The sequence below is a fragment of the Ochlerotatus camptorhynchus genome, unplaced genomic scaffold (assembly GCF_037179485.1).
Source record: "Ochlerotatus camptorhynchus isolate MF236.1 unplaced genomic scaffold, CSIRO-AGI_Acam_v1.1 ptg000094l, whole genome shotgun sequence".
NCBI classification, from domain to species: Eukaryota; Metazoa; Arthropoda; class Insecta; order Diptera; family Culicidae; genus Ochlerotatus; species Ochlerotatus camptorhynchus.
Genome location: NW_027040584.1, coordinates 2,072,400 through 2,094,320, shown reverse-complemented (window position 1 = coordinate 2,094,320; position 21,921 = coordinate 2,072,400). Strand labels below are relative to the sequence as shown.

At 41.8% G+C, this 21,921-nt stretch overlaps 1 protein-coding gene across 1 annotated transcript; it reads right to left on the bottom strand.

Annotated features, from left to right (window-relative positions):
- Positions 1-2,233: 2,233 nt before the first annotated feature.
- LOC135698688 (uncharacterized protein F54F2.9) lies at positions 2,234-4,332 on the bottom strand. The gene is made up of 3 exons (XM_065218768.1): positions 3,682-4,332; positions 3,388-3,614; positions 2,234-3,328 (listed from the first exon to the last, which is right to left on the bottom strand). The coding sequence occupies exons 1-3, from the start codon at positions 4,156-4,158 to the stop codon at positions 2,398-2,400; spliced, it is 1,635 nt and encodes a 544-aa protein (XP_065074840.1). The 5' UTR covers positions 4,159-4,332; the 3' UTR covers positions 2,234-2,397.
- Between the last annotated feature and the right edge of the window lie 17,589 nt (positions 4,333-21,921).

Here is a 21,921-nt window from a genome sequence, read left to right as displayed (position 1 = left end):
TTAGAAGAACGGAGAGTATTCATCCTGGAAAGGTTCAGAGACACCTGTCTGAGATCAAATCATCAGATCATACGTGATCTAGCACGTTAGGTTAAGTTATACTCGTAGTTAGGTAGGTTATCACTTTTTTCAATTCAAATAAAACACATCCCCAAAGGGATATTCTGTAAACTAGTTGAAAAACGCAAATATTAAATTAGAATATCAAATCAAACAAAGATGAAGAGCCAAGTAGGCTAATCAATTAAAATGATAAATCAATGTACTACCATAATCAACAGAAATAAACATAATTTTACTACTACTACCATGTGGGTCATTCTCCATTCAGACGCTGAAAAGGTAGCATCTACCTACTTTGAAAGCAAGAAACCCGACCGAACGACGGTACCAAGGCAACTCCGACCGAACCGACCGAACGACGAGCAAGCGAGCCCTCTCCTTCTTCTGGAAGTGAGAGTCCCCAAGCGAGCCCTCTGTCGTTCGACGGTAGCCAAGGCAACCCGGCAGCACCAGCAAATCAGCCAAGCAACCAACCGACCCAACGACGAGCAAGCGAGCCCTCTCCTTCTTCTTCTGGAAGTGAGAGTCCCCAAGCGAGCCCTCTGTCAACGGTAACCAAGGCATCCACCGAGTACCGATCACCAAATACCAGCAGCCTACTACGACCGAGAACTTGGCACGGAAAGCCCTCTTATTTTGAATAAGTAGCGCAATCCAGCCAAATCTCGAAAATGATGATGCCCAGTTACGACAGAAAGGACACTAATAAACGATGCATTACCTTGTTTCCACCAAAGGAAAAAGCAGTCTAAGCAAACAAAAAAAAAAACCCTAAAACAAGTCTTAGCTTCTGAGAATTTTTCCTACGGATCCGTATTTCTGCAGAATTCAATCAATTCTATAGATCTTCGGAAAATTTCGTAGAACCGACATCACTGACTTCCATCTGTTTTGTTTTTATTCAACACAGCTGACGCGTTGACAGAACGAGGGAAAAGCAACTAGTGATAAAATTGCATGCTCGAGGGATGCTCCGGTTGCAAAACATTGCTTGGGAATGTGAATGATAGGTGGTGCTAGTGCGCATGCAAAATACGCTTGACGATATTTTTTGAAGAATCTTCATCTAATACCACGTACAGACTATGGCTTATATCATGTAATATAGGCTGTCTTGCAATGAGCATTCATACATAGGATTTCCAGTGAAAACTATATGTATGAGTGCTCATTGCAAGACAGCCTATATTACATGATATAAGCCATAGTCTGTACGGGGTATAAGACTTATGTCTGTTTGTCTGTGTCCGTATGTTGCTATGATGCAAAAAGTGAGAAACAAATGCCAGTGATCTTGTTCACTGAGCAACGTGAGTTTCTCGAGGTGCCTCAAAAGCAACTCTGAAATTGCTCATGATTAGAAGCTGTCTTACCCCTTGCTCGCATTACAGTAAATTTTAGAACTTGTTGTTAAAGGCCAGCTATTGGAGGATTTGAATAGCAACTCTTTATTGATACCAGAACAATCGGGAAGGTCATTCCTGTGAAACTGCGTGGAATTTGGTGTTAGCAAAGTGGAAAGACAACTTTTTTTTTTTCCTTGATTTGTTTTCCGTCGATCTTATTTTCCGTGCTGAGCACCAATGCTACCGACGCCAGGAAGGCAGCTCCCACACCTGGACCCTACCTATCGACCCATCAACTCATGAACCGGGGACCAACGGCTTTACTTCCCATCCGAAGGAAGGCGTGATCAGAGATGTTATGCCTCAGAACATCCCGGCGGCGCCAACTGGGATTGAACCCAGGCCTGCTGGGGTGAGAGGTAATCACGCTCACCACCGACGCCGCTATCGCTAAAACTTGAATCAATTTCCCCACGTAATCAATCTTACATAATCGCAAAGAAAGAAATCCATCCCCAATTAGGCTTACGCTACGATAATCAGGTGAGAACAACTCACACTTAATTCGCCTAATACCAGCCATACATCACTCTTCCCAGTAGTAAGTCAATTTCTTTCAATACCCCCCTGTTGCATTCAAATAAACGTGTGATACGGGCGCGATAGCGCAGATAAATTCTCATGCCATGGTAGCTAACCTCTTGATTACCACATCAATTGATTGTAGGCGCTCTCGTGAACATTCGATAGCTCGCAAAAAAAATGCAAATGCATTTTGAACCCACCCTTGCATTCGAAGAACAATCAAATCCACCAGTTTCGACCGAAGTTTTTGTGCAATCAATCAAGTTTATTACTCACACTTCTCGGCTCGCCGTAGCTCCCGAAGCTGAACTTCATTCCGAAGGTCAAAAGTCGTCACCACCGATCACTTAACTAAACATGAACACACGAGACCTAAACGCTCAATCCGACCGTCGAAAGCAGACTAAATTTCGCCCGGTTCGCTGCCATCCTCCGAATCTTCGTAGCTGTAGTACTCGATGACCTTCTTCCGTTCGCGTCGCTTGTTCTTCGCCTTGCCACCACCCTGCTGCTTATCAGCTACAGCTGATTCACCGTCGCCATCCTCCTCGACCGCGTCAGCAACCGCCTCCGGCTTCCGCGCCTTTTTACCCTTCGATTTAGATTTGGATTCCCCTATCCGCTCTTCAGCGGCCGGTTCATCCTCCGCCGGACATTCGTCCGCTTCCGCGGGTGCAGCCGCAGCCGCCACTTCTCGATCCTTTTCCTGCTTTTGCTTCTTGACCAGCTCCACCAGATACTTGTACCGTGTCATGCATTCCTCCTTAGTTTTCCCGGGGATGCAGTTGGCAATCTTCTGCCATCGGTCCGACGATGCACTCTTGGGGTACTTCTGAATGGCTGTTTCCAAAGCTGCCTGCTGCTCTTGGGACCAGTTCGAATTGGCTTCCGCTGCGTTGGCAGTCGGATCAGTCTTTTTGGTCTTGACCTTCTGCATGATCGTTTCCGCTACGCTTTCCGTCTGCCCGGCCACCTTGTACGCACCATCCTTCATCTTAGCCGCCATGTAGGTCACCTCGGAGACGACTCGACCCATCATTTCGGCGATGATCTCCCAGCGATCGGTCGTCCCTCCGGGGTATTTTTTGACCAGGCGCACCAGTTCGTTTAGGTCGTCCTCAGTCCAGAGACCACCGGTGACTATCGGTTTCGCCTTGGTCTGATCGTTTGCGGAAGCGCTTTGCTTGATAATACTCTGCGTATAGGCGGCCAGTTCTTCGTCAGTCTTCTCCGGAGCGACAAACTTCTTGTTGCGCTTACGCAGGTTGCGATCTTCCTTCAGCTTGGCTTTGTCTTCCTCCTGCTTCCGCAGTAGTTCCTCTTCCTCTATCTCCCTAAAAGTAAGTTAAGACATTGTGAAAATCCAACGAGAATAAACAGACTGAAAACGTACATTTGCTTCCTCTCCTCTTCCGCCTTCTTCTGTTCGGCATAGAAGTTCATAGCCGATTTGATCGCACCCGGTGTTCCGGTCACCGTCCTGTAGGTCCACACCGGAATCTGGAACGGCAGCGTATTAAACATGCTGGGCGTGGGAATCTCATTCAATATCGTATCAATATCCACGGCTGTCTTGTTCTTCTTCTGAAGCTTCTTCAACTTGCTTCCGATGATTTGTTCCTGGAGAATAAAAACAATTTCCTTCAATTAATCGAACATCCATCCCAGCGATCAACCCACAACTTACAGCGGTGTACTTTTTCTCGGCGTACGCTGCCCATGCAGTAATGTACTGGATCACCGTAATGATAACCACCAGGAGGGCTACACACTCGGCCATACCGACCTTGCGCATTCGCCGGTAGTAGTACAGGGCAGACTTCCAATTCGGCAGGCCTTCCTTCAGAACCCTATCGTACTTCTCCCGCTTGCCGGCATCCTTTAGCACCTCGTAGACCGCTACCATATTGCGGAACTGGATGTGGGCATCTTCGGCATCGTTCTTGTCCGGGTGGAGCTGTACCGACAGAGATCGGAAGGCGCGCTTGATTTCCTGATTGGTGGCATTCGGATTGATCTGCATCAGCGAGTAGAAGTTTTCGTTTATTTCCTCGACCAGATCGAACACTTCCATATCGTCCGATCCCCAGCCATGTGCCGCCGCGCAGGATAGCCATCCTGCCAGCATCATCAAAATCAGCGCCGTTCGGTGGAGGGTAGGCATCGTATGTATTTTTATTAAATTCACTAGATTAATCACAATTTAAATTATATTTATCCCCCTTCACTGTGTCATGTTCTAAAATAGTTAAGTTAATTAAATGTTAAGTGTGAAGAAAATTCACAAACTCCAAACACAATTTTCTAGTTCCCTTCGTCTGGAAAGAGACGTGGAATTTCATCCGATTGCTCGAATGGCTCTGTTTGACGTTTGGTTGTTTATGTGTCACAGTGGTTCATGCATAAAAATCTTTATTAGCTGGATCCAAGAGAGCCAGGAGCATGCGGAGGCGTAATTCCTCTCTGTTTACAGTTTCTGTTCTGCTCGATGCGTTCACGAGAAGCACCATGTGTTCGTTTGTTTTCGGTGGATCTTTGGGATGAATCATCAGCGCTTCCTGGTCGAAACAGAGCGTCGGTTTGCAGATCCCGCCAAGGGATTGAAATGACCGGTGCTGTACTAAATTGAAATAAGCTTATTTGAGGTGGTCTAAATACTGAAGTGAAATTTGACAGCTATGCTTATTACACTTATAACATTGTACACTGGGAACACTAGCTCAAAGTATATAAGCATCAATACCGATGGTGGAAATATTAAATATTTTAATATTTGATTATCTGCAGGAAATATACCGGTGTTTCTGGGAGAAAATACAATTATCAATAGGAGTTGTTCCTCTCAAACGCATTCTTAAGTTCACGGACGAAGATCTGGGTGCCATAGAGGACGATATGATAGCATGCGTGAACCGCGGCTCTGAGAAAATGTGTGAAATATACGGGATTCACGCAGAAAACCCGGAACAATTTACATTTCTCAGAGAGGAGAAAAAACTAATTCTGAAGCTGGCCAACACCATTCGTGATGCAGGCTTGGATCAATTCATGCCATCCAGCAAAACGAACAGTTCGAAATCCGAGTCAATAAGGCTTTCCATGAGACGTTTGTGATCAGCTAATTTCTTTTGTTTATCCCTTTTGACGTTTCCCGGTAGAACTGACAATTGGAATTGTTTATCTTTTTGCGAGAGGAAGAAAAGTGGAGGAACCTGGGCAGGAAGAATAATACCACTCTAGATTGTATTTTAAGTTTTGTGAACGTTACCATAAGAAACCCGCTCGAGAAAGAAATCACGTTGTCGATACCATCAAAGCTGCTAAAAACACCAGCTGTTCCTCTTGCGACAGGTAAATATTCTATGAATTCCCGGTTTCAAATAACACATCAATAAATGCCGTTTATAGGTTCTGCTGCTCTCAGTGTGTATGTTGTTGCATTGTCGTCAGATGATGTTTACGGAAACGTTCCCATTTTGTGGATCCACGATATTCGTGCGAAACTAAACGAACTCCAGGACAAAGATGTGCAATGTACTGCTATGCAATGATTTTGCACTCAGCATAACGCATGTTTTAGGTGACAGGAAAAACAATAGGATCCATCGATCTCGATCCGCAAAAAAATCATGCATGTATTATACCACGTTTGCTCAGATAACAAATTCGAGTCTAAAGATGTACTGAATCGGTCGCAATATACGGAGACAAAACTAATAGCGAATTCGTTTATTATCGGGGTTGGAACCAATTCCAACCCAGTGCGAAACCGAACTTTTTGTCAGTGCGAACGTCAACCTGAGCTGGGTTTTAAAAACAAACGATCAAACTGACGTTTGTCAGAAAACAAGCAGACCAAATCTTGATACCCGATCCAGGTTGGAACTGAATAATAAACGAATTCGCTATAAGAAACGAAGGCATCATTGTTGTTGCACATGCATCTGACGGCGATGATGTGGATGAGGCCATGAAAGCACATTCCGGGCTGGAAACAGAACATGTTATTTCACCTTGGGACCGTGCTTGAGGGTGCATAATAAGGCTCACACACCGCTCAATGTGCAAGACATGATAGATCCAGTCAACAAATTCCGAAATAAGTTGATAAATTCGGACATGCAAATCGGTAAATATTTATTTTATATAACGAAAAACAAGCATCGGTAATTTAAAAAAAAATCTTCTGTTTACTAGGCAATTGTCTTGTGACCAAAGCTCACCTCAAAGAGCTAGTACTCAACCACAGCAAGGGCAAGCATTGTTTGACTGTGGGTGACGTAGACGTTAAGGACAAGATGAAGTTTGGCCCTACGTTGAAAATCATGTTCCACAAGATTGCCGATTGTGCCGGTCATAGAGCAAGCTGCGATTGTTTGTAAAATATCCATGCCGGCAACCCGGTATTTCTGACACCTTGAATGTTTTGGTTTGAAATCGCAAGGATAAATCGGATTGAGGAAGATGCGGTAAGTGGAAAGTGGCGGGTGTGCGAAATTTTGTTTTTTTTTTGGTGTATTTATAGGATAATAAAAGTCCTGTGTTTTAGGCTTTTATAATGCGGTAATCGTGATGTGAAAGGCAACGGTCTATCAGCAACCGGAAAGAGTTGGAACCGGTGAGAAACAATGTTGGAGACCGACTATAGAGGATGATGAATAGAGTTCTTTAGTTTGTTTTGTGTGAGTTGCAGCATTATTTGAATTTACGGTATTAATGGGGTCTAATTAACTGCCTCTTTCTCTTGAGCCCAGTCTAGAACCTACATTTCGTATTTAGATCTATAAGTGAACTGCTGGTCTGAGTTCCTCAGTCAGTCAAACAGCACGTAATGTGGTGAACAACTTCAATGACAGTTGTCCAGCAGTGCTCCCATTTTATTTACAACAATCCAATGTCTACAAGATTGTGCCGATGGATGTGCCCAAGCTGTGCTAAATCTAATTTCAGCACAATGTGCTGAGTGACTACCCCTTGATCGAATTTCTTAAAGCAAATGTAGCCGAAAGCGATGGGACTGTTTTATTTCTGAATGTCGAGGAAGACGTATCACCTTTGGAACGAGTGCACGATGTATGGTGAGTTACGTTGTTGTAATATTTATTCCGTGATAAAATTTAAAAAGAAATTTGTTTGAACTCTCAAATTTGCGATAAGTTCTTGTATTTCTTCTGTCTACACATCTAACTATTAATTCATTTACAAGACTGCCAATTTTGCGGTACGTGGGTGGCGGAATTGGTGCAAGCTAAACCACCCAAATCTTAAGAGATGTGTCACAACAAATGCGTATCTATCATTAGAGCTAGATGCACACGCCTTACTTAACTTGATAAAAGATTGTTTGTCCAGTCAGCCATGTGAGGAATTGTTCAGAGAACTTCGATCGATGTCTTCAACTGAACAAACCGTTGTAAATTTCACCAGCAATGAATTGACAGACAAATTGAAGAGAATTCACATGCGTTGGAATATCATGTACCAAAATAGGAATCAGATTCATTTTCCAACTTTGAAAAAGTACGAGTGCAGATTGGTTGAGTAAATTCTTCCGTCCGATGAAATTAAAGCAGTTGTTTTAACAGCATATAATACAGCACGCAGAGCCTTGATGGCAGTAGGAATTGGTGATGATACAGTGAATATGAACTGTGCAATAAATTGGAGATCTCAACGCTTGAAGATCGAATTCATCGGTGTCATGCAGCAGGAAATGTTTACTGCATTTGATGTTGAACCGCAGGAGGAACTAACTTTATTTGAAACTGATGAATGCAATGTAACGTGTTGCGATAGTTTGGAAACAAAACACTGAAATTCTGCTAGCTGTTACTTACAGCTTCAAAGCTGCAATTTTATTTAGGTTTTAAATAAATTGATATATAGGTAGGGGAAATGACGGCTTCGGCATTGTCGGATCCACGAAATAAGTACGCACAGAATTGCTCTCCACACAACCACGCTTTATTTCCGAACCTCGCTCTGCACACGCGCACATGGTGTCGTCACGACCGACTCTCGTTCTTAACTAACTATTTCTGCTCGTCCAGTGTTGCTAGGTTTTCCTATCTATCTCTGTTGTTTCACAAAGGGCCTAGTCGGCTCCAACATCCCCCCTTCACTTAAAAGTCCCAAACTGCATCCGTATGATATTCATTAAGATATGCTGGCCTACGCTGTGTTCGCAACGGTCGTGTGACATTACTGCCCGATGAAACGCCGACGGTATCGTCATGGATAGATGAGCTTCGGTCCTCTTGTACTGTTGTCGAGTCCGTTGTCTTATTTTCGGTTGGTTCGGTTCTAGGCAATCGCTTTAGATGTGCCACATTTCGATGTACTTCGCGATTCGTGTTGACTGACCTCAATGTAGCTTCTGAACCTTTTAGTTTCATGAGTTCATATTCTTCTGGAGCAAACGTTGTTGAAAGTTTGTTTTCCTTCATCATTCGCTTACAAACTACTATATCTCCCTCCCTCAGTTCAGATGGCTTTGCCTGGCGGCGTGTATCCGTATATTCCGCGTCCTTAAGCTTTTTTTCCCAATCTCGATCACGTACCTCTTCTTGCTCCAAACGGTTAGTTGTCTCGCCGAAAGCAGGAAGCTTGTCACGAAATATGCGCCCAAACATGAGTGCCGACGGGGCTACTCCGGTTGATGCATGAGGAGTTGAATTATACATTAATAAGAATGATCTTAGATCCCAAACCCAGTCAGTGCTATCCGCTTCTTGGCTTATCTTGAGGTGCTTCAATATTGTTTTATTTGCACGTTCCACCTCCCCGTTTGCTTGCGGCCAATACGGGGTTGTCCTCACCAATGTAATTCCATATTCTTCACAGTATGTTTTGAACTCTTCGCTGATAAACTGTGGCCCGATGTCCGCTCTAATGCTTTCAGGAACACCAAATCTACTGAATGTTTCATGCAGTGCCTGAATTGTGCGCCTGGCTGTGATTGTTCTCATTACTATTGCTTCAGTGAATCTACTAAAGTAGTCGACTATCACAAACAGTGAATGACCCGAAGGTAGAGGACCCATAAAATCAACAGCTATACTCGCCCATGGTTTTTCGGGCATTTTAATACGCTTCAGGGGTTCAGGAGCTCCTAGACGGGAAACCAGGGTACACTCTTTGCATCGCTTTACACAAGCTTCCACCTGTTTGTCCATTAGTGGCCACCAAACTTTCTGTCGCAAACGTCGTTTCATCGCTGCCATGCCTGGATGCGCTTCATGTGCCACCGTTATTACTCGTTCTTGAAGCTGTGCCGGGATGATCAGCCTATTGCCTCTCAAGAGTACTCCGTCCATTGAGCATAACTCATTCACATAGGGTTTGAATGCTTTCGGAATTTTCTCCAAAGTTCCCGCTTGTAATGCCACAAGAGCTTCTTGAATTTCTTCGTCATTCTTGGACTCTTCAATAACCTTTTCTACCGTTATTGCTACTGGTACTGCTTCTGCAACGATGCTCCGAATGTAGCTTTCGGATGATTCATCAAACATTTCAGAATCTGGTATACTCAACCTCGATAGTGCATCAGCTATGTTGTCAGGTCCAGGAATGTGTTCTACTTTGAATGTGTACCCTTGAAGCCTGAGAACCCATCGTTCAATCCGAGCACATGGTCTAGACCTTGGATTGAACAGAAACTTCAGGGCTTTACAGTCGGTTAGCAGAGTGAATTTGATTCCCAAAAGATACAGGCGGAATTTTTCCACTCCCCATACTAGCGATAAAGCTTCTCGTTCTGTCTGAAAATATTTTCTTTCCAATTCTGTTAGTGCCTTGCTGGCATAGGCGATTACTCTGCATCTACCTTGGGAATCTTCCTGCAGAAGTACTGCACCAAGCCCGGTTGGGCTAGCATCGGTTATTAATTTTGTCTGATCCTTTGGATTGAAAAAACCCAGATGATGAATTTTACAGATTTCATCTTTAATCCGCTGAAAAGCCGAAGTTTGCTTTGATGTCCACTCAAACTGTCCTTTTGATCGAAGGAGCAGTCGCAGAGGATCAGTTAACGAAGCCAGGTTTGGAACAAACCTACCCACATAACAAACCAATCCCAGAAAACTCCTCAACTCAGATAAATTGCTTGGTTCCCTGAAACTTTGTATAGCCGTAATTCTACTTTCGGTCGGCCTAACACCTTGGACTGACAGATGGTGACCCAGAAATTCTAAACTATCAGCACCGTATACGCACTTCTTTTCATTAAGCAGGATGTCATAATCAGAAAATCTCTTAAGAACTGCAGCCAGCCTTCGATCATGTTCTTCAACGGATGTGCCGTGAATGAAGACATCATCCAAATACACGATGACGCCGTCCAAACCCGCAACAATTGACTCCATTACCTTTTGAAAAAGTTCGGGTGCACAACTTACTCCGAACATGAGCCGTTTGTACCTAAATGATAAAATATTTAAAAATATAAATAAATAAGAAAGCACATAATTAATTGTTCGCAACTGCGAACACCACTTTATTCAATCAATATGTCTACCTGAAGAGACCCTGTTTGGTAATGAACGTTGTTATTGGTCTTGACCGTTCCGAGATCTCGACCTGATTGTAGGCGTCTTTGATATCAATTTTGGAAAATCTTACGGCTCCGCAAACAGACCCAAGCAGCTCATCGACCAGAGGCAGAGGATGGTTGGCTCTACGCATATCAATGCACAAACGAATCTCACCAGAATCTTTCATTACTGGAACCACTGGTGACACCCAAGAGGAGGGGCCTGGTGCCGGTTCAATAATATCCATTTCCAAAAGAGACTGCAGTTTTTCTTCTATCTTTGATTCCCATGCGATGGGAGGTCTTCTGTACGCCTGCTGCACTGGCTGGACATCTGGGTCGATTGGTATCTCGATTACCACTCCCCGAATTTTTGGAAATGGTGGCTTTGGGTTCGATTCCACTGCACCAACATCAAATCCAACCTTGAGTACACTCAAGTTTTTTGCAGTGTGGTCGCCCAGCAAACAGCGTTGGCCCTCCACAACCACGTAGAACTTTGCAATTGTCTTATTCTCTCCTGCCTCTATCTCAGCACTGAATGTCCCGGTAATTTTCATAGGTTCCTTGCTAGCATATCCAATAAGCGACCGGTCTGCTTTTGCTGTCATCTCCAGTACATTTACATTAGCTTCTTTCATTTGTTGCCATACGTTCTCAGTAATAATGTTTGCGTCTGATCCGGAATCGATGATCATGGGCACCTGAACTCCTCCAATTTTGAATGTAAAAATGTTTCCCCCCATCGCATAGAATACATAGTCCTTCGTCTGGTCGATTTCTTCAGACACAGCGCGGATTCGCTTAGCCTTAGGATACGGGGTTGGATTGTCCAAAAGGCGCTTCCGTCCACCGGTGCTGTAACAACGCTTTGCCCAGTGTCCGATCCTTCCACAAGCAGCGCATTTCGTATGCTTGGCTGGGCATTCGTTGCTACCGTGTGTATGCCCTTGACGTCCACATCCATAGCAGATGAACCGGTTGTTTGGCTGGTTTCTGGGTGGGTATACAGATGGTCGTCTGATTGTCTGTCGATCACTTCTGTACGGTTTATTTGTTACCGCATAAACATCCTGTTCTTGGCGACCAACAGGCCTGTTAAGCTTCTTAGACTGTTGCTGTGACTCCACCATACTTGTACCCAACGTAATCATTTCTTCCAGGGTGCGATCCTTCTGCAGCAGTTTTGTCCGTAGCTCCTCAGAAATACAACCCTGGGCAATCCGATCCGCGATCAGTTCATCCACCACACTTGACTCATAATTGCATCTTGCAATCTGTTTTCGCATCCGCATGACAAAATCCGTGAATCGCTCTCCTGGTTGTTGAACGATCTGGTGAAACAGATGCCGTTCATATGTCTTGCGGCGAAAAGGCTCGAAGTATTCATCCAGACATTTTACCGCCACGTCATAGTATGGGGGATCATTTGTTACGTGGGGTACCTTGTCAACACCCGGAAGATGGCGAAGTAACCCCTGGAGACCTGGTCCTCCAAGGTAGGCCAACTGGGCCCGTTTGTCAGATTGTCTTTCTACACCTTGTGCTAAGAAAAACGACTCCAAGTCAAGTTTCCAAGTTTCCCACTCGCCCGGTAAACGGCTGGTTTCTATGGTAACCTCGAATGGTTTGATTCTGCTTGGTAAAGCCATCCTGTGAAATTATTGCATGTTAATCATCACACAGTGTGATTTTTTTTTTTTGAATAAAACTTTTTGGGGTGCATTTCCAAGTGCCATATAGTAAATTTCAATACCATTTTTAAATAAGCAGAACAATTGATTATACTTTTAGAACCCACACAACATGTCATATAATAGTTTTTTTTTCGCTTGACTTACCCCGGTAGTTCCTGTCATCTTTCATGGATCGGTACCATAATAATGATGTACTCTGTGGCACCAGATCCAAAATCCATTCAAGAATATGCCTTTTACACTCAAAAGTATACTTACTGATCATAATTCCATATTGTCACGAAACCATTTCATTTGCCTTAGTACATAACTATTCCTCATTTTGGTACTCAACCAATGCTATTATTTTTTTTTTTTTGGCACACAGCCCTTCTACTATAGGTAGTGGTACACAACCTTCTCTTTATTCACATAATATTCGGTACATAACCGTCTTCCTTTTCACTGTGGTACAAAACCATCTCCATTCACATAGTAGTGGTACATAACCATCTTCCATTTCACTGTGGTACACAACCATCTCCTTCTTATTTTTTTTTTAAATCTCCTTGGTACACAACCAACCATTCCAATTACCTCGTAATAAGGCGTCATCCCTCTTCTCATTTGCTCGGCTGATGCGTCAGCCGTTTTGCTACTTATCATTTCCTCCACAGAAAATCTTCTTTTTATGTTGAAACACATCCAATTTGTTTTCAAAAGGCACGAAAACCACGATCCTGTTTCTCACTCTCTTTACTTCTATTCTATTCTAGATACACATCCTTTTCGACCTCCATCAACACTACCACACTCATAGTAATCGAAAACTTCCCAGGAACACATCCATTTTGTTTTCATACGGTACAAAACCACGTTTTTTTCCTCTCTCTCTCTTTCCTTTTTGTTACTCGAAAATTCACCTATACACTCTCAGTAATCAGAATTTTCTCAGGTATACTGCCATTTTGTTTTTTTCCATGCTACAAAATCACCCTTCTGCTTTTCACAATTCAGCCACAATCTATCAGCATCATAACCTCTCAAAGGACGATTTTTTTTTTCCCGGCGTCCGCATTTCATTTTTGTTTTCCCCGTTTCTTCCCTTTTTCATTGGCTTTTAGATAAAAAATGGCCCGCACTTATTTTTTTCCAATATTATTATCGACACTGGGAATGCACACCAAAAACCTTTCATTTTTTTGAACCAACCTGTTTCTCTTTTTTTTTTCACTTACGCTCGCAGCCCGAGCCCCAAATTTCAGCTCAGCCTGTTGCTATTCGCGATTTTTTTCCGCCCGTTCAAAATGGCGACCACCTTTTGTTCAGTCTAGCATTTAGCATCAGTGCCGTAATATACAAACTGATTCACTTTACAACGTCTATTTCCACCAAAAAAAGCAGAAATTCACTTCAAGCCGTCTTTACGGTTTATCCCGTCGTCGCCAAATATGTCGGATCCACGAAATAAGTACGCACAGAATTGCTCTCGACACAACCACGCTTTATTTCCGAACCTCGCTCTGCACACGCGCACATGGTGTCGTCACGACCGACTCTCGTTCTTAACTAACTATTTCTGCTCGTCCAGTGTTGCTAGGTTTTCCTATCTATCTCTGTTGTTTCACAAAGGGCCTAGTCGGCTCCAACAGGCATGACAGACTATTTTCGGCAACCCAAATTGAAACACTATTTTCACTGGATTTTCTTACGAAAACACTTCGCTGAATGCATGCAAACGATTCTTTATGCTTTCAGCTTCAATTTGACTATATTTTTACCACTGAGAAAAAGCAATCTAGTAGGGTTTTCTTGAAATGAAACACACGCACTACAAATTGTAGCTGATTTCGAGTTGCCGATAATAGAACAGCAGATTTACATGCAGTTCAAATGGAACGGTTGCCGAAGAAAAACGGGTTGCCAACAATACTCGCTCTCACTAGAGAAGATTGGAGCTTTGTAAAAGCGTTTCAAAACAGTTTTTGACAATTCTTTCGACTGAAATTGTTAGAGCAGCTGGTAGCAAAAGATTGTAAACAAACCAATACTGCATATGTGTGCATTCCATAGATAAAAAGGCTATAGAAAGAAGGTCGCTGCTTAGGTTGCCGAGAATACGTAAATTCCCCTATCAAATGTACTTACATTTCAGTATTAGAATAACAAATTTAGATTCCAATGATCTTGTTTTCAACTTTAGATTTAGGTAGTGGTTAATTTAGGTTAGGAAACTAATTAGATCAAATTCTGAATGTAATAATTTAAATGACCAGACCACTAATCTAGTACTAATTAAAGGAAATAAGGTTTATATCAATATTAAATAATTCCACAAGCAGATGAATTTCACTTTGTGTAAACGTGGTTCTTACAAAAACACTGATTACTGTTTTCGATTTCAACGGTTGTGATTCCTGATACGATATGTCAGTCGACCAAGTCGAGGGAGCGCCCGGTCACACAATCGCACGACGACCCAGTGGTTGTCGCAACATAACGGATGATAGCAAAACTATTAATGATACTGCAGAAGATACCGAACCTGAATTGGATTACAGCGATAATGAGTCTGTCTATAGAACAGTTGATGCAGTACAAGATGAACCAATATATGATGCGGCAAAACTGTTTAATAACTTCACCGATTTCCTGAATTTAAAAACTGCCACGACGGGAAGCAGACACACCTTTCAAATTTCGGGTAACAATTGAATTAAAATAATCAGAGTGGCTGGCAACCATGCCAAGTGGAAGGTTTAAGGAGGATCTACTCATAAAATAATTAGCATTTTGTATTGTTTTAAAGTCTGCAAGTGCTGTAAAGTTTCTATTAAATGTTGTAGCATGTAAATTAAGTGGAGTTTTATTACCCATTGAGGTAGAACAAAGAGAAAAAGTGAAAAATTAAGTTGCTGTAAACGCTTCGAAGAATGGCGTCGACCTGAGTTGACGGAGCTTTTTTTTTATCAAACGAGATAGGTACCAGTAGAGCAGAGATGGCTGACACCCGTCGGCATTTTATAGAATAAAATTTCTTTGCCATTCCGAACGGAGATGTCGACTAGTGTGACACATAGCTATCAAGATAAGTATTGTGCATATAAATTGTTTTTTTTTCATGCTCGTTGCTCCATTTTGCAATCATTTCATCATTGCCATGCTAACACGGAGAACAAATTCGTTAAGTTAAGATAACAATCCAAATAGTTACTTTCACATGGAAAAATATTGTTGTTTGAAAGAAACCTATAGTTATTCCAACATAAATTTGACCGTCAACTCAATCATATCTACCTAATAGATTCAACTGTTCATCTTATACTCAATTCAACTATAACTTTGATCAATTATAACAACCGTCAAATGTAATTTATTTATATAATTTGGTTTCAACTGATCATCATAAATCCACAAACTTTTATAATGTGATGCGTAGAGCAGGCGATAAGATAGCTGGCTCTCACGCAGATGAACACGGTTCAAATCTAAGTTGAATGTTCACTTTTTTTTATGATTTTGCAGTTGTGTTTTTGAGATCGGTAAAGAAGCAAAACAAACTTCCTTAATATGTCGATAATGAAGAGCAGTTCGTTTAATAAACATTGTAAAATTTTGCTTTCGCAACAATAGTTTTCTTGAATCAACTAAAGCATAGTTGTATTTTGAAGTTTGACGTTTGTTAATCTACTGAAAAATATAGTTGAGCCAACCGAGGAGCCAACTATGGACTATAGTTGTTGCCCTCTATATATAGTCAAATCAACTATAGTTTCGGGTTATCTCTAAAACAATTGAACAATATAGTTATTTTGACCGGGAAAATAATTGCGTCTGCTATAATTTGTTCTCCGTGAACATAACCTAAGAAGAAGAGGAGACAACTGGCTTCTTACTCTTTTATTTATATCTCTATATCGATCTCTATCTCTGTCTTACGCACTTCAAATCGGCCAATCACGAGCTGGTTCGAGTTTGACAGAAAAGTGGTTCGTTTTAGCCCCCGTATTGTCTCCTCTTCCTCTTAGAACAACAATTTCATAGCTAACGCTTTCAATGACATAAACTTTTAAGCTAGAATATAGAAACATTTCAAGTTAAAAAAATTTAAACATTTCTGTAAAAAGCTTCGCCTTTATGTTTCATGGTTGCATGGCCGCTGAGGGTGACCCAGAGGGGGAGTCGCTTCTGCTCAGTGAGCTACGTGGATGAAAAGGCACTCAAGCTTTCAATTAAACTGAAACACAACGCGGATCATTTTAAACACTGTATTTCTCCAATTACCGATAGTGTGGATTGTGTGGTGTTGTGTTCGATTTTCTTGGCACATACCCTTGATGACGATGGCGACTACGACGACTGCAGATCAGCGAGCGCTCGCTGTGGTTCCGGAAAGATCCTTAAAGGCCGATCTTATCGGCAAGATGGCGGTACCAGCGCTCGGTGAAATTCTGGTACAATTCCGACAATGGCGGACGAAGCGAGGCTGACCGAACGTCGGCTGTAGTGCGATGGCGGGTTGGTTGTACCGGGGCTGGTATAGCGGTTTGTGGAGATGGCTCCGATGCACAGGCGCTTCCTTCTGACGAAGCCGGTCGACGACGGCAAGGCCGCCCTCTGTCGAACCGGGAAGGGAAATTCTCCTTGGTGTTTAGGGCCTTCAGCCCGAGGACGATGTCCTTTACGGTTAGGTCAAGGTAACTAAATGTCACCTAGACCGTAGCGTGCAATGGCGGTCTTCGACTCGCCAACCAGAAAACCATTTGATTGGTTGAAAAGAAAGGTCCTGAATCAGCTGAATTGGTGATTTCCTCGTATCCGAGCGTGGTTACTTCTGACAGACAAGAAGTTAAATTTTGACAACTGTGGCTGGGTTCTTCTTGAAAACCGGTCGATCGAGAGCAACGGGGATTTTCCAACATGGAGAATAACTTTCGAAATGTCACATTTAACCACGAGTTAAATTTAACTCGGCGAATGGTTCACAGCCTAAGTAGTAGGTCCCGAAGAAACGAGCTCAAGTTTTTGGCTTGGCTCAGCTCTGGTACTCTTTTCGGTCCCAAGCTAATCGATGCACCCCTGCAGGGTGTAGTACCACCGACAAACCGACATGAATGACCATAGCAAAAACAATAACATTTCTGACTAAAGCACACTACTGACATCTGGCTCCGTGTTCGCGGGAAACATTTAGCTAAGCCATGAACCCACTGTAGTGTTTGAATAAATTATATTTAGCGTGTCCATAAGACTCAGTCTCTGAATCTACTGAATGATCGATTCGTTAAACGACCAAGAGGTACTGAACCAACACGAGTAAATATGCACTGTAAGATACTCATGTATTGTTAGAAATCCCTATATAAACCCCACGGAGTAAATAAACCAGTTCAGTTTTATCTCAACTACCAAACTATACGCGTGCTGTTTATTTAGATCCGAGTGTCCTAAAAGCCCCAAGTAATATATTAAACCCACATGCAAAAGTTATGAATTGGTTCGTGTCTGATCTATTCTCGACAAATAATTTTTATCTAGATCAATAGATCCTATGGTTTTGACAGTTCGGATCACTGCACCTTTAAATAAGCCGTTTACGATTTTCGGGCATAAGTCAGAATTAAGTGTCATGTCGGTTTGTCGGTGGTAGTACTACTCATTTACCGGAATATCTCACCTTCTATAGAGTACACCGTGCACTCATTGGTTTTTCAACGTTGTTGTTTATGTTTACTGCAGCTTTCTGTTTGTCATAATTTTTCCTTAGTTTTTAGTTTTCGGCTTCGGCACTGGCCGTTCCTCCATTACAAAACCCGGCAGAAAATCTCGCCAGGCTCATGGTGAATCAAGCGAAAACGACCACGGAACGTGTGTATTGAGATCAGGTACCAAGGAATGTCAAATTTAGGAGGACAAGGAGTGGATTTTGGTGGTGGCGGCCAGCAAGATCAAGCGTTGTGTTTCACCGAGGATACACGGAGGCTTATAGCGAATTCGTTTATTATCGGGGTTGGAACCAGTTTCAACCCAGTGCGAAACCGAACTTTTTGTCAGTGCGAACCTCAACCTGAGCTAGGCTTTAAAAACAAACGAGCAAACTGACGTTTGTCAGAAAATAAGCAGACCCAATATTGATACCCGATCCAGGTTGGAACTGAACAATAAACGAATTCGTTATTAGGCGTGTCGATGTTTTTTTTTTAAATTTCGTGTTGGTAAGAGACAGGCTACAGTCATAACACCCAAATAAGCCCCCCCCCCCCCCCATTCTTCAACTTCGATTGTTTTTCCTTGTTTTACATGTGCATCTGCATGTTCATAAAAAATAGGGGATAATAATTGAGAACATGAGAACTTTATTTTCAAGGCAGTAGTTGACTTAACTGATAGTTCGGTAACGAAGATCAATGCTGTGACGATTACTCCGATCCGCAATTCAAAAACCCAGTAAAATTTTACTGACTTCGATAATCTGGACTAAGTGTGTAAACAGTATGTATAACACATATTCGTTTATAATTACAGGAAAATCTATCAAAGTTGATGTAAGGGGGCTTATTTGGGTAGGAAGACTGTAGCCTGTTCGTTGCTAGTCTATAACGAAATTTTATCATACTGTGTTTGCTTTACTTCTAAGCTCGTTCAGTGTCCAGCTTCGTAGATAAAGGGATATGTATAAGTATATGCTTTAGCATAAATTTAGATAGAGCTGGAATTAGGGCGTAACAGCTTTTGTAAACAGTGAATTCTTCCGATAATTTCTAGAAAGTTAAAACTCGCCAACGCAAATCAACATCACCATTGGGTAGGGGAAGACTTACCCTACACGACGGTTATGTTGGTTTGCGTGGTAGTGCCTTGAGTTCCTAGAAAACATCGAGAGAAATCATTGTTTACAAAGGCTGTTACGCCCTAATTTCAGCTCTAGCTAGATATTCGCTATAAAGCCAGATATTTATTTTGAATGAATCGCCTTTGTCTGTCGGCGGACAATTTATTACGACCGGATGTCAGCATCCAAATTAGCGTCGCTTTTTTGATTAATTTAATTTAATTTTATGTGTATGTATGTATTTATGTATATACAATCCAACTTCCACTGTCCGGCAGTGTTTTTGTAGAAGAAAAATGTTTGCAAAATAAACTATTATTATCTTATACCGATCCCATTGCAAACAATTTTAGCCCGGAAGTTGAGATTCAGTAACCCATTTCAGAATGCCTGGTCACTCACGTCCATTCCGAGGTTACTTTCACGTACAACAAGCCCCGCATACACGTGTACACTTCCATCATCAAAGCAATTCCTGCTTTGTAGATGGCACGTATTTAGTACGATGCATTTCATATTTTCATATCTAGTTGTAATAAGTTAGTCAGTTAGTCTCACCGCTTATGTATTGTTGAATAATCGGCATCTGTAGGGGAATACTCTTCTCTCTATCTTTCTCTATCACTTTTCGATGTTTTTCGTATCTCTTCTTGAACTTAGAATGTTTTGGCTCTTTACCGCGTTATTTAAAAAAAAAACCGTGTAAAAAAACCGCGTTATTTCGAAAATCGTCGTTAAAAACCCATGTAAAAAAGACTTCAGTGTACTGCAGAAGCATGAATTAAGTTAATGATATAATAGGTTACCTGTTATTGGAGATAATTATTGATAACATAAAATCCTATTATTATAGCGATCAATTTATTGTAATATTTTCGAATAAGTTGATACTCGGCATCCCATTCATGTTTATATGTAAAGGCGAACATCTAAATTTAACCTCCTCGTATACAAATCCACACTATATCGCTAAACACCAACCCTAGGGCAGAGCTAGGGGTACACATCTCTGGGGTATAAATTTGGAACCAGTTGCAAATTGGTTGACGTTCAAGTTTAAGATTGTTTTTTTTTAAATGTTTACAAAATAACTGTCAGTAATGTTTGTATGGATTTAGCACAGAGACTGCACGAGCGAATGAAGAACTTGCGAAGAATAAAAAAACAAATTTCCTATCTTGTCTTAGAGGAATAGCTGCTGTATTGCGTGGGCCACCAAAACCATTAAAATTCCTATAGTAGAGCAAAAGAGAGTGGCTCAATTCAACCCACTATCAAATATATAAAATACCCCCTAAAGGGACGCAGCAGCCTCTGCAAACAATGAATCCGACCGCCTATCCGGCGGCACAACCGGTAGCCCACCCCCGCACGCCAACACCACCAATCAAGAAATGACCCTAGCTGGACACAATTTCATATATTCTCGTCAATTCAAATAAACTTACTAAACATAGGAAATTAACAAAATTCAAGCGTAACTATTAGACTGATGCAAAATTTCACTTTTTCGCTCCACAGTGCTTAAATAGTTTCAAATCGGGTCCTGATTAGCCTCCCAAAGTCACAACTCATTTGGTTAGCAACAGACTTTGCACAAGCCATTTGAAGTTTACATGTAAATCACTATGGGAAATCTCAACTTTTTGTTCATTGCCTTCTAGTCTTTTTCCTTATTGAGCTGCGAAACAGTTCGATAGCCATTCTTATAGAAAATTTTCTCAGCTACAACTTTGCTGAAAATTGTTTCTATGTAAAACGAGACAGGAAAAAGTTATTAATTATTTAAGAGATTGGTAAACTTATGACATGATCAAGCAGCTGCTCTGTAGGCAACACTGTATTTTGCAGTGTGACATAGTAGCCATGATTTTTGTGTCCTATTCAACGCCCCAGAAACACCAATTTTGCCTGCGGAGCAGTTGATTGATCATGATCATAAGACATCAGCGCATTGAACCATTGATAACTTTCGATCCTTGCATTTAATCAAAAAGTGGTCTTGAGCAAAGTTGTAGCTGGAAAAATTTCCTACCAGTTCAGTTGAAAGTTTTTGAAGCAGATCGATACGGTGAATTATTAGATAGACATGAAAAAAAATCTTGGTTTTCCCATAGTAATTCCCAAACAAACTTCAAATGGTTTGTGCCATCTCAGTTTCTCACCAAATGGGTTCAAATTTTGAGAGGTTTGTCAGGATCCGATTTGGAATCGTTTAAGTATTGTGGAGTGAAAATTTCAAATTTTGCATCACTCTGGTAACTATTCAAATCAACGCATCCGCCACCCAAACAATCACCTCAATTGACGATTAAATCTTGTCTTAACCGCTAACTCACCCACGCAATCAAACACCATAATCAGGTAGGGGAGCCTCTCCCCTACTAGCTGGTGCCGTCAGCTCCCGTAAGTGAGCCAGCAGTTGCCACAATTCGTCGATTTACCACTTTGTCAAGCAGTTTTGGCGTCACTTCTACCAGCGATTTCACAAAACTGGACCAACTAATTTCTATTTTTTTGTGAAACGCCCAAATGTTGGCTACTTTTCTCGAGGTTCTAGTAGAAAAAATCTTAAAATAATGTTTCATTTCAAAGTTCGAGTGGTAGTAAACGTCATTTTATCTGCTCGAATGAAGTGGTTAATTGAAGCGATCGTCCACAAGATCAGACACGTCGACTGAAACAGTCACGATGGAGTGATGGAAAAGCTCGGGAAAATTCACTATGACTCGCGAACTTTTTCTTGGTGAACTTCGTGAAATATCACGAATCCCTTCAACACTGCGCTTGAATTAAAAAAAACATCATGTTCTTGTAAAGTAATCTGTGCACATTCAAGCACTACTTGCCAAACATTGAAATTCGATGTGCAAATCCCTTGGAAGAGAT

What these genes read in the sequence shown, in the direction of transcription:
- LOC135698688 (XM_065218768.1), bottom strand. Translation starts at nt 4,158, where the DNA reads ATGCCTACCCTCCACCGAACGGCGCTGATTTTGATGATGCTGGCAGGA. An exon ending in CCGAGAAAAAGTACACCGCT is followed by an intron (nt 3,615 to 3,681) that starts GTAAGTTGTGGG and finishes TTTATTCTCCAG; the next exon opens with GAACAAATCATCGGAAGCAA. An exon ending in GAAGAGGAGAGGAAGCAAAT is followed by an intron (nt 3,329 to 3,387) that starts GTACGTTTTCAG and finishes ACTTACTTTTAG; the next exon opens with GGAGATAGAGGAAGAGGAAC.